Below are 15,777 nucleotides of genomic sequence, written 5' to 3' on the forward strand. Positions count from 1 at the left end.
GGTGTTTGCAGTTTGTGATTGGTGTTTAGGGTATTTGTAAAGGCATGTTTTGTTTGAGGAGTTAAAAGAAAGGCTGAAGTCAAATGCTTAACATTCAGTCTTCAGTCTTAAGTATCTGACGTAAGGCAAATAAGGTAAATACTTAAACTGCGACAGAGTAACAACAGTAGAAAGCGTCTGACACAAACCAGCAACTTCTGATGAGGGCTTGCTCCCCCACTATCCAACCAACTCCAGCTGACAGCGGGATAACTATATCTACCGCCACAGAAGATGTACGGGGGCAAGACGTTTCCCAATACAGTTCTACTGCAAAATGCCAACAGTGGTATCTATGGTTACTATTCTGATCGAGATTAGGGGTTTTTTTCAGTACCGGTTACCTTTTCTCTGCCAGGCTGCATTGTCACAATGGCCACACATTACAGACCGGCGACCCACAACCTCTGTGACCTTTTAACCCCAGACCACTGATGTTCGGAGAGAACTACCTTTGACATTTCCAGTGTCTACTTCTCATTGCTGACTGTCTGTGTCTCTTTGCTGTCCTAATCTTACTCACCTCCTCATTTTTTTGCGTTTTTTTTTCTTCTACTCTCTGTTCCCAGAGCAACTGAAAACACGAGTTTCTACCTTCCATTTAAACTTCCCCTGCCAAATGCATACTATCTTTTATTTTCCATATGTTCCTTACCCAACCTGCTCTGCCATTTTGTCGTGCCGCGTTTTGGATTCAAAGTTATGATTCGAATCACTTTAGAGACGTTCCATACACGCCTGACAGGGCTCTGAGTGAATGACCTTGAGATGTCCTTTAGCGCCATGTGGCAGGTGAGCGTGCGCTGAGCTGAGCTGGGTGGGTGGGGTTGGGGTAAGAGTGCACTGAATTGGGTGGGTGGAGGCTGGGGGTGGTGGGTGGAGGCCGGGGTCGGGGCTGAGCTAGCGGATGTAAGCGGCGCAGGCGTATCCGCTCCTGCCGAAGCTGTCGCTGTCTGTTCCTGGAGAGCAAAATGTAGATCAGAGAAATGTGCAGTTTGTGCACAGTCTCAGGAGAGGCTGCCACTCCAAACCAACCGTCTGTAGGAGTACCAAAACACACAGGCGCAGGGACGGAGCGAGGGAGAGACACACAGAGAAAGAGGGAGAGAGACAAAGAAAAATGGAGGAAGAGTGAGAGAGGCAGATGGGGATGGAGAAAGATGAGGTAAGTGGAGAGGCAGAAATAAGAGGAAACCTTCCTTGCACGCGTGTCGATGAACCCAGACTGATAATCAGCCTTCTGACTGCTGCCATTGCCTCCGTTCAGTACAGCGGAATACGTATTTATAGAGGCAGCAGTCGGTGAGATTCTGAGAAGGGAACCTTGGCTTTGGGAAGGGGGTTAGTGTGTTTATTTATTTGTAGTGTGTGTTTGTAAGTATGTATGCATGTGTGTGCATCCAGCTGATTGTCGCCTGTCTGTGCATGGCACTTTCACTTGGGTTGTGCGTGTGAGGTGTGCGCCCTTAAGTGCACACACTCTCTCTTACCTCAGCTATCTGCAGGGAGAACGGAGATGGATAAATGAGAGAAATCACTTTGGAAGCCTATTAAAATTTTAACTAAATGTTTTGTTGGTATTCATGTATTTAGCATTCATGCAAAAAAAAAAAAAAAAAAAAGCGAGTCTGCTTTTTAAAAAAAAAAAAAAAGTATAATTGAGACAATGCTCTGGAACAGATTTGGTTTGAATAGATGTGGCTTATTAACCTTTGCTTACCTAAGATAATTTGCCATCCAAAAGATGTCAAGGCTTCCAAAATTACCCCCACCTAATTTCATGCCAGCTTAAGCGTCACAAGATAATAAAAGGTTATAATAGCTGTCAACTTAGCCTTCGCCATTAGGGCCCCTGTAATGTTGCTTGAGGATCCAGAGGCATGGTGCTGAAACGCCAAACAAAGCGCAAACGTGTCTGTGTATGAATGGCTGAATATTAACTGCAGTATATTTCCAACACAGATTTGGCCTTTATTAATCAATAGTGGCACCTGGTACCTCTTAGTATTCTCACAGTAATTCTCATTTCCCATCAGCCTGCGATACGGGGGCCGTACAGAACAAATGCATTTTGAGATTTCATTCCTATTACATGTGCTAATATAATAATGGCAGCTATATAAAATAAGCTGAGTGACTATGTGACGAGGCAGTGATAGATGCCTGCTGCTTGAACACCAGCGAGGAATCCAAGCTGAGGGATGCAAATGGCATCTAATTGTAGTAGCGCAGTGGCTCAGAAGCACTGAACTAACGCACATTAACATAATTCAGTGTGGGACGAGGGTGCTGCACAGTTCTGCTGGAGCCTGCGTCTCCTACGCCTAAATGAATCAAATCCGTTGCACCGGATTCTTGCAATGTCCGGAAATGAGCTCGGTGCTGCCGTTTTGACGCCATGTTCTGGCATGTGGGCATGCTGTTGATGTCTCCGCCTCCAGCCTGCCCTCATTGGTCAGCCGGCTCTCTCCGGCCGCAAGGCCGACCCCCGGACCAACCCATATCTGCAGAGTCCCTCGTGATCTGATCTCGTGACAGTCATGATGTGACATCACATCATCACAGCTTCGAGATTTGTATGGAGACTACTGATCCGAGTACAGCATTTTAAATTTGCCATCCACTTTCACTATCAGTTAACTAATATATATCGGTGTGATGCTGAATAGATGTTCCCACCTCTCATAAAAGCACAACAATCAATATTTCTGTTATTAATTGGAATTACGTAACTGCATTATAGTAAATTAAAAAAAAAGGCTCAAATGAATCCAGCAATAAGCCTTTTAACTATATTAATCTTACAGTTATGGATATATGAACAATCCAAACTGCGTGGTGCACTGGAGGTGGAATAGCCTTTGTCATTTCGGTGCGAGCTCTAGAGCGCCACCATCCAAGACCAGTGGGGAAGCGCGAGGGGGTAGAGGCGGTTCCAGCCACCCCGCCGCTCTCTTGCGGTGGAGCAATTACAGATGGATGCGGCACTGACACGCCTCCTCGCCATCCACGCAGCCACAGGGAAACAGCCTCAGTCTCTTCTCTCTCTCTCTCTCTCTCTTTCTCTGCTCCGCTTCTCTTTCCTGCTCTTTTCTCCCTCCCTCTCTCCCTCCCTCCGCCCACTCCCCTGCGCTCGTCCTTTGGCTCCGTCTCTCCGTGGGAGACCCAGCAGCCTCGCGTGTCACTCCGGTGTCACTCGTGGAGTGAGGCGCCAACTCTCCCACCCAGCCTTCACACTTCCTGGGGCTATTATCTCACCCCTGCTGCCCGGCCCTGGGAAGCCAGTGGTCAGTCTCTCTCTCTCTCTCCCTCTCCCTCTCCCTCTCTCTCTCCCTCTCTCTCTCCCTCTCTCTGTCCCTGATGCCCACCTGCGCTCGATACTCTGCCTCTTAATATTCAGTCTGGCCACGGACTTATTAGCATTGATATGCAACCTTGGAAGTGGACAACAAAGGAGAAAGCCCGGAGTAGAGTGACCGGGTGAGCGTGTGGAGGAGAGGGGAAGAGAGGAGGTGAGGAGGAGAAAGGAGGGATGAAAGCAAAGGAGGAGAGGAGGGAGCAGCGACAAGCGGCCCGCTCCTCCTGTGGCAGGCATCATGGGAGCAGGGTTATGTGGAGAACCACAGTTCAGAACCTGAGACATGGAGGATCTCTCTCTCTCTCCCCCCTGATAGCTTCAGCACTCACTGCTGGACAAGTCCCCTCTCTACTCCACTGCATCACACACACACTCACACACACACACACACACACACACACACACACAGAGGAAGAGAGTGTGAGGTGCAGCAGGATTCACTGTTGGGAATCTCTCTCTTTCCAATTAGCATTTTGATTGCATGTTAAAGCCCACACACACAAACAGTCAAACATTTGCCTGGGAAAAAAAAAAGAATAATGCTGCCCACATTTGGGAAGCAAAGAGCCAAGCTGTAGAATTCCCTAAGCAGTGGAGGAGTACACCATTTTAAGACCATTCAGATGCTGTCTAGTGTTTGACAGTCACGTCGTCTTGTTCAAAACATGAATGCAAGCAACATTACCCATCAACGACACTGCAATTATACTCTCCTGTTCCTGCGAATATTGTAACAGATGTTGAAAACATCGGCCTAGTGTTTTCTGATCTAGCGTAGTTTAGTAAGCTTTTTATTTCTTTCTCTCACTATCTCTCTCTCTCTCTCTCTCTCTCTCTCTCTCTCTCTCTCGGCCTCTCGGGGTGAGTTGGTTCCTGGCAGGCACAGTCTCCCACTAGCTTGGTGACAGCCGGGAGAGGCAGCCTCTGAGCCCTTAGTCAACAATAGCTGCACACACTCACACTCACGCACACACGTACACACACACACACACACACACACACACATACATACATACATACACATTATGTAGACTGCAATCTGCCCCATCACTACCCAGTTAGTATTTGCGGACACCGTGTGCACTGCCGGTGATTTTTAGAAATGTTTAAACAAAGGAAAACGTATAGACTTAAATACAAACACCACACACACACACACACACACCACACACACACACACACACACACACACACACACACACACACACACACACCCGAGCACACACACACGCACACACATTTACTCACTCTCACACACTGGATCACTCCCACTCATACTCATTTACAAACTTACGCTTCAGGATTCACGCTGCCACGCAGTTATGCAACTCGGCATCTGCATCCAGTCTCCCCACTAACATATTTATGCACATTCAAATGAGTACAAAATGGTAAAGCATACGCATTAGAAAAGCAACAACGTTTGACATGGAAAGATCAAATTACGTGGCTGCTGTGGAGCTCACGCACTGTTGATAGAGCCCAAGCATGCCAGTCGAAAGGTGAAATGAAGACACCGCATGCTCCCTTGTCAAAAAACAGATTTTAAAACCTGGCATCACGCAACCCGCTACCCCCGGTCCGTCATGACTACCCTTTCTCCTTCTCTCTTCCTATCCCTGTCTCCTTCTCCTTTTCTCCTCTTTTCACCCATATTTCTACAGCCCAAGGGCACCTCCTCACAGCCTCCAGGAGGGATGAGGAGTATCCGGCTAGATTGAAATAGGAGCGAAAGGAGACACTCATAGAGGGAGGGAGGGAGGAAACAGGAGACTCTCTAGTGCTGGCAATGCAGCTGCAGGCATTAAAACACGGCAAGGGCAGAACACACACACACACACACACACACACACACACAAAATCACTGCAGCATCCTTACCATTTTAAACCCATTCCACTCCATTTGTGAGCCAGCGAGCAGAGTTCTCTCCTGCAGCTGTGCAAATGTCCCCTCTCTCTCTCTCTCTCTCTCTCTCTCTCTGAGCTCCCTGTTTCTTTATCTCTCTTTCTCTGTCTCTCTCTCGCTCCCTCTCTCTCTCTCTCTCTCTCTCTCTCTCTGTCTGTGTCTCAGTGGTGGCGAGGCAGCACGCGTCCAGCAAGTGCGAGACCGGGCATTCCTCCTCTGAGCACAGCTGCTTGTGAATGCACGGGCTTCGGCATGAGCCAAATGCTGCAGCCCCGCTCCCTGTTCCCTCCTCATTGGTGAGGTCACAACGTCCCCCGCCTCCCCCCTGCACTCCCACTGGCTGCCCGAGCTGCCCGTCATCCCCACTACCCTTGTAAAATTAACACCTTCGCTCTGGCAGCCTAGAAGACAGGAGCACTGACACCTTGGCTAAGAGGAGCCCTGTCTGTACAGCGAATGCAATCAATCGCTGCTGAGGGCTGAGCTTAAGTGAGCGCAAAGACAGACTGCACTTACCAGCACTATGGTGGAGGATGTCTGCACGGCACCAGCTATATAAATGAACCACTAATGCATGCATACTAAAAGCATGCACTGATTTCATCAGGATGGTTTCCCCCCACAGCACAAGACTTAAATTATTCCTTATCTGTGATTTCCATAATGCTGGTAAACACAAAAAGCCCCTAACCCTCTACAGTATCTCTACAAAAACGCTGAAGGCTCTAGAGGGGGTTATAAGAAAATGTCAAATAGTAAAATACCTATAAAATAGTAAAATACCCATAAATATTTTACTATTTGACATTTTGTTATAGCCCCCTCTACACCCTTCAGTATTTTACACACACACACACACACACACACACACACACACACACACACACACACACACACACACAATGCAGTATGTATTTAGTAGCAAAAACCTATGATACTTGGATCCAGCTAAAAACGGAAAGGTCTCAACAAAGAAGGCGCTTCTAAATTTCTATGACGTGTAGAAACGTGTAATAGACAACACATGAATTTAGGCTGCAAAAAACCCAACAACAACAAAAAACTGAGCGTGGCGCACCCGAAAACTCCCGCAAATCCCAATCTCGCTGCCAGAGTAGTAAAATTACGCACACGCGACGCACCCCGTTAGCTCCGACGAGCGAATATCACACCTTCTCTTTGTACAAGAGACAGGCGAGGGGTGAACCACACACACACACACACACACACAAAACAACTATTGCCTACCTACGCAATGAGACGCACACCTGAGAGCGCAGTCCTGAATTATACACCATTTTGTCCTCGTCCCTCCTATGGTCATGATACTTAAACAAATCGCGAGAAAACTTTCTGTTTTTATCAATGTGCTGAACGGAGCATTGCACAGCGGCAGGTGCAGTTTTATCGCACGGAGTTGGACTGAAACACTTACAGATATAAACCGAAACAATGGAGCTGCAGTCATCGCGTATGAACCAGAATGGCTCGGCTACATTACTCACCATGACCATTCTTGTTTCCGGGCTTTGACAGCTGGGACGTTTCTTTTGAGACTATAGCAAGGTGTTAGAGAGCGCGAGGCGCCCGTTCCAAAGGACGAGCGGGGCGGTGATGGAGCGCTCGCGCGAGAAATCAGACAGCGGCGTGTTCCGCGCGGCGAGGGCTGCGGGCTGCAAGGCACGGGGCTTCCCTTTCCTTTTCTGAACGGAACAAGGGAACGAACGAGAAACGAAACAATAAAAAAGAAAAAGATCGGACCCTCGCTGGAATCGGAAAAGCTAGTGCGAGCGCCCCGTTTCCTTAGCACCATTTATGGAGCGCACCCGCCAGGCTGGCGTGAAAGCTCATTGGCTGAGCGCGAGCACAAGAAGGGGTGGCGCGCGAGCGCGGAGGGCAGGGTAGCGGCGCGAGTCCCGGCGGGGGGGTGCGGGGGGGGGACCGTACGCCCTCGGGAAACCGAACCTAGAGACCGGTGATGTTGTGGTGCGCGCTGACGCTCCTAACTCGACTGGTGATCACGCGTCAGGTGCATTTAAAACGACTTGGTTTTGAGACCGGCGCTCGCGGGAAACATCCCGCCATCCTGCCTCGTGCATGTGAAGGCTACCGGAACGCATGCAACCACACAGGACTCAAATAGACCTTGGCGATTAACTTTGACGTGGAATTTGCCTAAATAAAATTAATTCAGGTTATGAAATGTCACTGTATTTCAATATAATGTAATATGCGTTTACTTTAAGAAACAGCCTTTGTCTTAGTGGTTTTTAATTAGGATTTTAGATGCTTTTCTGATGCAAGCGTCAGAAGTTGCGGAATACCCCACTATGCATCCGTAGAATTCCCCAGTCTTTCTCCGTTTTCTTATAAACATTACCCGCGTCCTCGCCTGTCCCCCACGCTCTCCCTCTGAGCCGCATTTCGTTCTCCTTCGCAGCTGCACGCAAACTGCATCAATAATTAACGGCGAGCCCCGCCGCTCCCAGCTTTCGCTCTGATACAACCCATTCACATCTCCGCCCGCCTTCTTACTGGGAGAGAGGAAGAAAGGATTTGAGATCTTTTTTATTTTTTATCATTCTAATAATAATGGAATTTATCGCAGGCACAAGCGCATTTACGACCTAGTGCAACCACTGGCTTTACATGTACAATCTGGCAGCCGCACACTGCATTGCACAAAGGCCCATTAGAGAGTTTTGGAAGGGAACACTTCGCGCTCAGGCTCGCTAAGGGAAAATAATGGCGGTGTCATTTAATGCGGAGCGGGTCTTAGCGCTGCCCTGCTCACACAATAGGGTACAATCACAGGGCTGGAAAACGAATTAGAGTTCTGCTGTTATCCTCACTGTACCTGCTCCGTGCCTAAAAAAACGCACGACGTTCCTCGGGCTTGATAAGAATGACTAAGAATGACTGCTGGTATGAGTCTAGCAGTATTAAATATAACTCAGTAATATCGCTCAGATTTCTCAGCACACAGGCAGCTCTCTCGCACCTGAATGGCACTTGCAGCTATGACCTCAGTAAACTTTCAACTGTGCGACTGACTGCGACCTCAATTAGACCACAACTACTGCAAATGGTCTACCAAACTGAATAAGTAAATTACTAAAATAATTCTGTTAGATAACTGTTAAACAGTAAATTGCAGCCTATATCTGTACCAACCAGGTATCAAAGTAAACGTATTTTTTGTTTAAACGGTAAAACTTACGTTCATTCAGTACTTTTTGTTAAGATTTGAAATTATTGTCAATTTGGCTTGGAACGTCTAATTTTAGATGTAATTTTTATAATGAAACATGGAATCTCATGTAATCATGTAATCGCCTGTAAACACATTTCATATCCCAATTTGTTCTTTGAGGCGTATTTGTACTGATATAATTTCTGAAACTTTTCCATGTAGGCTGCTTTGTAGAATAGTGAATTAATCTACACTTCAGTGCATTATTTCTCTAGCTGCATCTAATCACAGTGCCACAAAAGGCCTCACCCTCTATCTACTTCCCGACAACACATTTATTCAGATCACTCCCTTACTACAGAGGGAGGGAGAGAGAGAGAGAGAGAGAACGAGGGAGCAAGAGGGTGAGAGAGAGAGAGAGAGAGAGAGAGAGAGAGAGAGAGAGAGAGAGAGAGAGAGAGAGAGGAAGGGAGAGAAAGGGAGGTAGAACCAGCTTGTCGTTTCATTCACATGCAGGCTTGATTCAATTATACGAGGGGCCCTCTTATTGCTGCACAGACAAACTTGAGTTAGTCCATTAACCTCTGTGTGAGTTCACCAATCTGCGGTGTGCCAGCCGTTGATGGGAGCTATCATAGTGCCTCTCCAAACTCTGCGGCGCTGTTAACCCAAAGCACCACGGGCAGAGGCGCCCTCCAGCACCGCGTGTGCCGACTAGCCTGCTAATGACTACCCGCGCCGCTCGACGCCCACCCCACCCGTCCCTTCCCCACACCCACCGCTCCAAACGCGCAGCAGAGAGGAGGCGGCTGGGAGTGTAGGTAGTGCCGGAGAGACAGGTGGCTGGAACGGACGGGTTGATGGTGAGCGGGGTACGGTGAGTTAGCTGCTCTCTCCCCCTCTCCCTGTTGTTCACCTTCGATCGCTCCTCGGTAGGCGACGTGCCTCTTCGGAGCAGCGCATGGTGAAATATTCATGAGGAGTTGGCGTCTCCGCCGGGGTCTCTGCGCTCGTTTCCTGAGAGCAGCGAGGTGCTCCTCGCACAGGAGCTTTAGAAGCTTCACACAAAGGAGGTATGTGAGCAGTTTGTTTAGGAAGCAGCAGAGTACACTGTGAAGCGGGGTGGGGGTGGGGATATCTGCAGTTTCCAGCCTTTGATTGTGGATGGTCAGGGTGAATAGTAGCTCCCTGCTCCTTAAGAGCTTCTTCCTTCTGTTGATTTGTTCGTTGGTTGCCATGTATCTCCAAACCCAGTACTAATTCGCAAATTCTCCTCTCTCATGGCAAATGACTGCACAACCACAGGATTACGAAACTGTGTGGCCATTTTCAATCAGACACATCATATCAGCTCAGTGCACCTGATTTCTTCAGATGACTCAGATTGGTGTTGAAACGCAACAGAATGCACGGCGATGCAGTCTATACGGGAGCCGAAACCGAAGGAGGAAGAGTGTCCAGCATGAATCACGCGGGCCGTGTGTTCCTCTCTCTCTCTCTCTCCCTGTGTGTGTCTGACCGGTGGCGGTGCAGGGACAGATGGAGGGAGAGGTCTGAGGGATTAGAACGGCATGCAGTGCATGCTGGGAGACTCGGGCTCGAGAACACGGAGGCTCGGAGAACAAAGCTGTGACTTCCCCGCCATCTTCCACCACGGCTAGTGTGTTTGCCCGCCCGCCTGGCCGCCGGTGTGCACACGCAGAGCTGCTCCCGTGTTCCTGCACTAATACGTGATGTTCGTTCGGCCTTCATACACGTGAAGTTGCCCGTGAACGATCACGAGCGGAGAGAGCAGTTTTCTGTCCCACAGACTCGCACAGTTTGTTGGTCATTCGGCCTGGTTTGCGCTGTTTCAGGTATTGTGTGCATGCTTTATGATTCAACAGACCACAAGCTGAACAGTCTTAAAACAGGCTGGCTAATGTAAATGACATCATTTATCAGCTGTCAAAAACCCATTAAAGCAGAAGGGGCCTGTGGTTGAATAATGAGCTAACAACCTGGCTAATTGATTTATTTGCATTCTGCAAAATGGCCTTTTATGTGCACCTCCAGCTGACATTGAAATATATTTTCTATTGTTTTGATGTAAGAAACATTAGGTGCAGCTAAGATATGAGAAATACTGCTTGGGTTTCTACAGGATTTTTTTTCTTTATTGTGACATTGTATTCCTTTAAGAACCATGTTTGATCCACTGCTCAAACCACAGCTGGGCAGGAAAATATAACTTTGATTGTCCACCCTCACAGTCAGATGCACACGCACACACACACACACGCACACACACACACACACACACACACACACACACACACACACACACGTATATACACATGCCCATTGCCAACCTCACCACATCTCTGTCACCTCTCTGCTTTTTCTCTGCTCTTTTGTTTCTGGAGTATCTCTGATCCTCACCAGCCACTAAGCTCCAATTAAAACACACACACACACACACACACACACACACACACACACACACACACACACACACACACACACACACACACACACACACACACTCCTGGCCCCAGCCTCCTTTCACACTGCTTTATTTTAGTCCTCCATTTGACTAATAACACTGAACCATGCCTGCACCATCCTGCCCAGCTACACATGCACACACACACACACACACACACACACACACACACACACACACACACACACACACACACATACACACACACACACACACACACACACACACACACATACATGCAGACACACATACATACATATGCACACATATACAAACAAATTAATAGCTTTTTTTCATCACTCTGCTTCCTCTTATTGGACTGTCGATGTTGGGTTTGCAGTGAGGATGCACCCCCATACGTTCCAACATGTATCTGTTCAGGATGCGGATTAGCAAGCCTCCAGTGCTCTTAATGAGAGTTATGCAGTACTTTAGAACAGTCCCAGTGAAGTGTGACACACTGCAACGTGAGAAACATGGTGATAATTGTTTCAACTGGGTGAAATCTTTCCTGTAAGTGGATACCTTTCCTCTCAATTTTCACCCTCAATCATCGCAGGTTTATTTTAAGATGGCAAAGTGTAGACTCCTTGCAAGGTGTCAACTCAAGTGTGTTAAAGCCACCTCACTTCTCAGAGAGTTTCTCTGTAAACTGCTCCAAAACCCACCGCCGAACTGTTGGAGAGAAGTTTTGTTGACTTCTCTGGAACACTCGGTGTGTGGTGTTGTGATTCCCTTGGGTTGTTTTTATGTAAATATAGCCTTAGTCATAAGAGAAAAGACATGCAATTTGCAAATGACAGTGTAAATTCTAACATTATACTTTATAGTACAATTAGTGGATTGTTACATTCTAATAGTTAATATAAAATTATAATAATTATTTTGTTTTAATTGTAACAAACAAACAAGGAAATAGATAGATAGATAGATAGATAGATAGATAGATAGATAGATAGATAGATAGATAGATAGATAGATCGATCATACACCTAAATATTCACAGGAGAGGTTACACCATTTAATCAAATACTATATAATTAGTATTACATTAATTATTCGTGAAGTGCCTTTATGCTTTAATTGATAGTATTTCCCCAGAAAGAGGAGCTCAGCGATCGCTAATCAGTGTCTCTAACTGGTGCAGCGCCCGCTGCTCCTCCCCTAGCGCTGCCGTGGAAACATGGACCCCGTTTCCGCTCACCCTCTCTTTTAATGATGGGCCTTAACCGTGCTGGCTATGTCAGGGTCCACCTGCTCCTGTGTGTGCCTGGGCAGCCCATCTCCCGATCACGCTGCCCTCCACCACGCTTAGCTCTGTCGCATTTTCACTTTCCAGGCCGTTGATGTCTGACTGACTGACTGAATCCGTGACATATGGCCTTTTTAATGAACGAACTTTGAAACAAAGACTAGACGCACTACAAGTAATGTGCTGCTGCAGTAACCCCCGTGAAATTCTTTACCTGAATGTCTTTTTCTAATCCTGAAAGTGAAAAGCAAAAAAAAAAAAACCCAAAAAACCTAACAACCCCCCCCCCCCCCCCCCCCCCCCGCCCTCATGCAAAGTTTTCTCATAAAGAATCTCTGTACCTTCAAAGTTCAAGCTCCCCTGGTTGAGCAGGCACAGGTTGCCTCACAATGCCAAGGTCATGGGTTTTTTCCAACCTGCCGTCATACTGATGAGTACGGGAGTTGCTCTCGATAAGAGCTTTGGCGAATTCTGACGAGCGCTTCTGTCCTTACTTCATCGTACAGGACACTTTTTTGTGTATGTGAAAAGCACGGTTCTCTGCACGCTGGTCTACATGGTTCTCTGCACGGGTCTCTGCACGGTTCTCTCTCCAGTAGAGCATGCGCGCCTTGCCAAGGCTCCCACAAGCACACATCAGTCATAGTGGCCACAGCACAGGGCCACAGGGTTGAGGGTGCTCAACTCCGGTGTGCGTGGCAGGCACCTGACTTCACCTGGACCAGTCGAATTCTTCGCAGATGCAACACAGTTCATCAGCAAAAAAGGGCTTTTCTCTCTTTTACTCTCTGCAGTAAAATGACCTGCAGGCAAAAAACGTAAGGAGTTGGGAGGATGTAGTATTTTAAGATCAACGTTACATTTACTAATAATCATTAAATAGCAGGGGCGCGTTTTATGGCACGCTACCCCGAATTCACTGAGCTGGGGCTGCCGTACCCACTGGGAGCTTCAGCTCTCAGTCCCATGACAGCGGCACACGGAGAGCGAGCATAATGTCTAACTTCCTCTGTTCCCTGCCGTGGTGGGTGGCGGGCACGGGTCGGCGGCTGGGAGCCGGCCCTGGGTTGACCGCGCGCGGGCTCTGAGGCGCTTGGCTGTTGGACGGCCTTCAGCACTTTTGATCCCGGCCGGTGGCTCCACGGCAGGACGAGGAGAGCAGCGGTGGTCCATCTGGCCGTGGCTTTAATCAGCACTCGCCCTGCGAGCAGGCGCCCAGAGCAGGCCCGGCCTCAGAGCTCCGGCCACGCGGCCTCAGCCATGTGGGCACAACGGGGAGGAAATATTGCAAATATGTTGCGAATACGTTGCGCCATGTTGCAGTATGACTTGCAATATATTAAAAATGCAATGCTGGGACCATCAGGTGACATGGCTTGAATGCGTTATTCTGAGCAAAATTATTTACATGAAATTTCATCACAACACCCACAGAAACACAGGATGCTTACAACACTTGTCAGAAGGCGCATTTGCATAACTCAACTTTTTGCGATACAGCTACTTCAAGGACAAATGCTACGATAACACTTAACGCATCGCACAGTGGCAGGTGAACCACGCCGTATCTCTCATCCAGCTGCATTTACCACAGTGGGTAATGGATCCTACCCAGCCAGAATGCTTTCAACTGCACACTTTATAGATCCACCGCAGCGGTTTTGGAAGCTTAATGTGTGACGTATTTGGTTACTGTACATGGTAATACTACGTTCAGTGCTCTTGCTACATCACTGTGGTCTCCCAAGTGAGGCTGTATGGAAATCCGTGGTGTGTCCGCCTCTTTTCCACTCCCTTGTTTCCTGCCTGTCTCTTCTTGTTTGTACCTTGTCATTCCGAGCTCAGGGACAAGCGACGTCAGAGAGTAGCCCCCAACCCCACCCCTCATCCATCCCATTTCTTGTTGCCGTAGCGCCAGACTAAGAAAGGCAGAGCGACAGAGACACACACACTCTGTGGAAAAGAGAGAGAGAGAGAGAGAGAGAGAGAGAGAGAGAGAGAGAGAGAGTTCTCATAGATCCGGAAAAACCTGGTCTGAGGGCTAATTATCATCCATAACTTCTTCCAATGCCCCAGCTCCGGGGTTGTTTCAAGTGAGTAGCTATCGATGTTTCGGACAGGCTCCACAGCGGAGCTGAATGCTGCTGTTAGAGAGGATGCATTATTAATGCGAGGGGAGAGCCGGAAGGACTCAGCACTCCTCAGGGCTGTGGGGAGGACGATCGCAGGGCTCACAGGAAGCCGCGCCGCGCCCCCGAGCCTCTCCCCTGCGGCCCGTGCGTGCCAGGCGCCCATCATTGATTCACCACGGCAGCCACTTCCCACCTCCCAAACAATTAGCCAATCAATAAAACGTACGCGCTCGAAATCGATCAATTTCGGGGGAGCGACGCCGTTCGTCAAGATGTCAGCTCTCGGGCGCCGGCCGTCGTATACGCGCCAGCCACATTTAGCATTTCACCACCAAATCCTCGTCCGAGTCGGATAGGGCGGCTAGACTCCTCCGGCCTGCGCGCAGGTCGCCCTGGATGCATGCCACTTCTGGAATGAATGCACAGTAAGATGCATGTGTTGGGAAAGGATCGGAAAACAGCCGTTTTCACTCCTTGTTAGCGAAGCATAGCGAGTGCCATTTATACTGAGAGAACGTTCCCTCCTGAGAGTGACGTGTGCCTGCTGGCCTCACGGAACAATGGGTGTTGTTCAAAGCGACCGTAGCTAGAAGTGCAAAAGTCAGCTAATGCTTTTTTTTTCCCTGTGAGTTTTGGGTAATGAGAGAGAGAGAGATTGATAAACGAGAACCTGCTTTTCTATACAGTGCAGCTCTTTCCCAGCTCTTCAATTAGTAAAAAATGTTAATTACAGTACTTAGGCAAACGTGGGTGAAATGGCTAGTAGGTATTCACACAGTTCAGTGTTTCTAATTCTAAATCACTCTTTTAGCGCTCTTTTCATAAAATAGGTATGAAACAATAAATAATGTAATTGTTGTAATTTGTTCTGCATTATCTGCTAGAAAATCTCACAGTAAGGGTTGTATTAATTGTGAACAATAACTATGTTAAGCAAAAAAAAATCAGTTCCTAATGCCATGTACATGTGTCATGCTGGAGTATTAGTGCTACAAAATCAATGACTTTTAAAGACGCTCCCTTCATTTATTTTTGAAAAATGATTTTTCGTGGCATTGTTTCTTCGATCACACCAATTTCACTTTTTTAAATCTTTATTTTCACCAGAACAGTCACAGCTTAAAATAATAGATGTCATATGTGTGTGTGTGTGTGTGCGCGCGTGCATGTGTGCGTAAACAACAATGAGCAATAGCGTTCTTCAAACGCTCACCGCTGGCCCACTGCTACTGAAATCACAGGCTTTTTTTTACTGCCAGGTCAAGGTACGTGTGTCCACTGCCCTGACCCCTTTCAGGTGCTGGGCCCTTTGTTTTCTTTTTCAGAGAGAGAGCGGAAGAGATCTTTCATGACGTCCCTCCCACTCCCCTTTGTCTTGGTCAGTGGTGTCTGAATTACAGTGCTGCGTCGTC

General features: G+C 47.9%; 1 protein-coding gene across 5 annotated transcripts in view; it reads right to left on the bottom strand.

Annotated features, from left to right (window-relative positions):
* elavl4 (ELAV like neuron-specific RNA binding protein 4) overlaps positions 1 to 15,777 on the bottom strand; it is a 66,563-nt gene that overhangs the window by 44,099 nt on the left and 6,687 nt on the right. The window contains exon 1 of one of the 5 annotated variants that reach the window (XM_027001397.2): positions 6,809 to 7,076. The exons of 3 other annotated variants lie outside the window; for them this stretch is intronic. In XM_027001397.2, coding sequence (XP_026857198.2) covers positions 6,809 to 6,817 — 9 coding nt within the window. In that variant the 5' untranslated portion in view covers positions 6,818 to 7,076. Of the gene's footprint in view, positions 1 to 5,276; positions 5,519 to 6,808; positions 7,077 to 15,777 lie in introns of those variants that run through there. One more of the 5 variants, XM_027001395.2, reaches the window with a different exon arrangement.

This window comes from Electrophorus electricus, chromosome 23, assembly GCF_013358815.1.
Source record: "Electrophorus electricus isolate fEleEle1 chromosome 23, fEleEle1.pri, whole genome shotgun sequence".
Classification (NCBI taxonomy): domain Eukaryota; kingdom Metazoa; phylum Chordata; class Actinopteri; order Gymnotiformes; family Gymnotidae; genus Electrophorus; species Electrophorus electricus.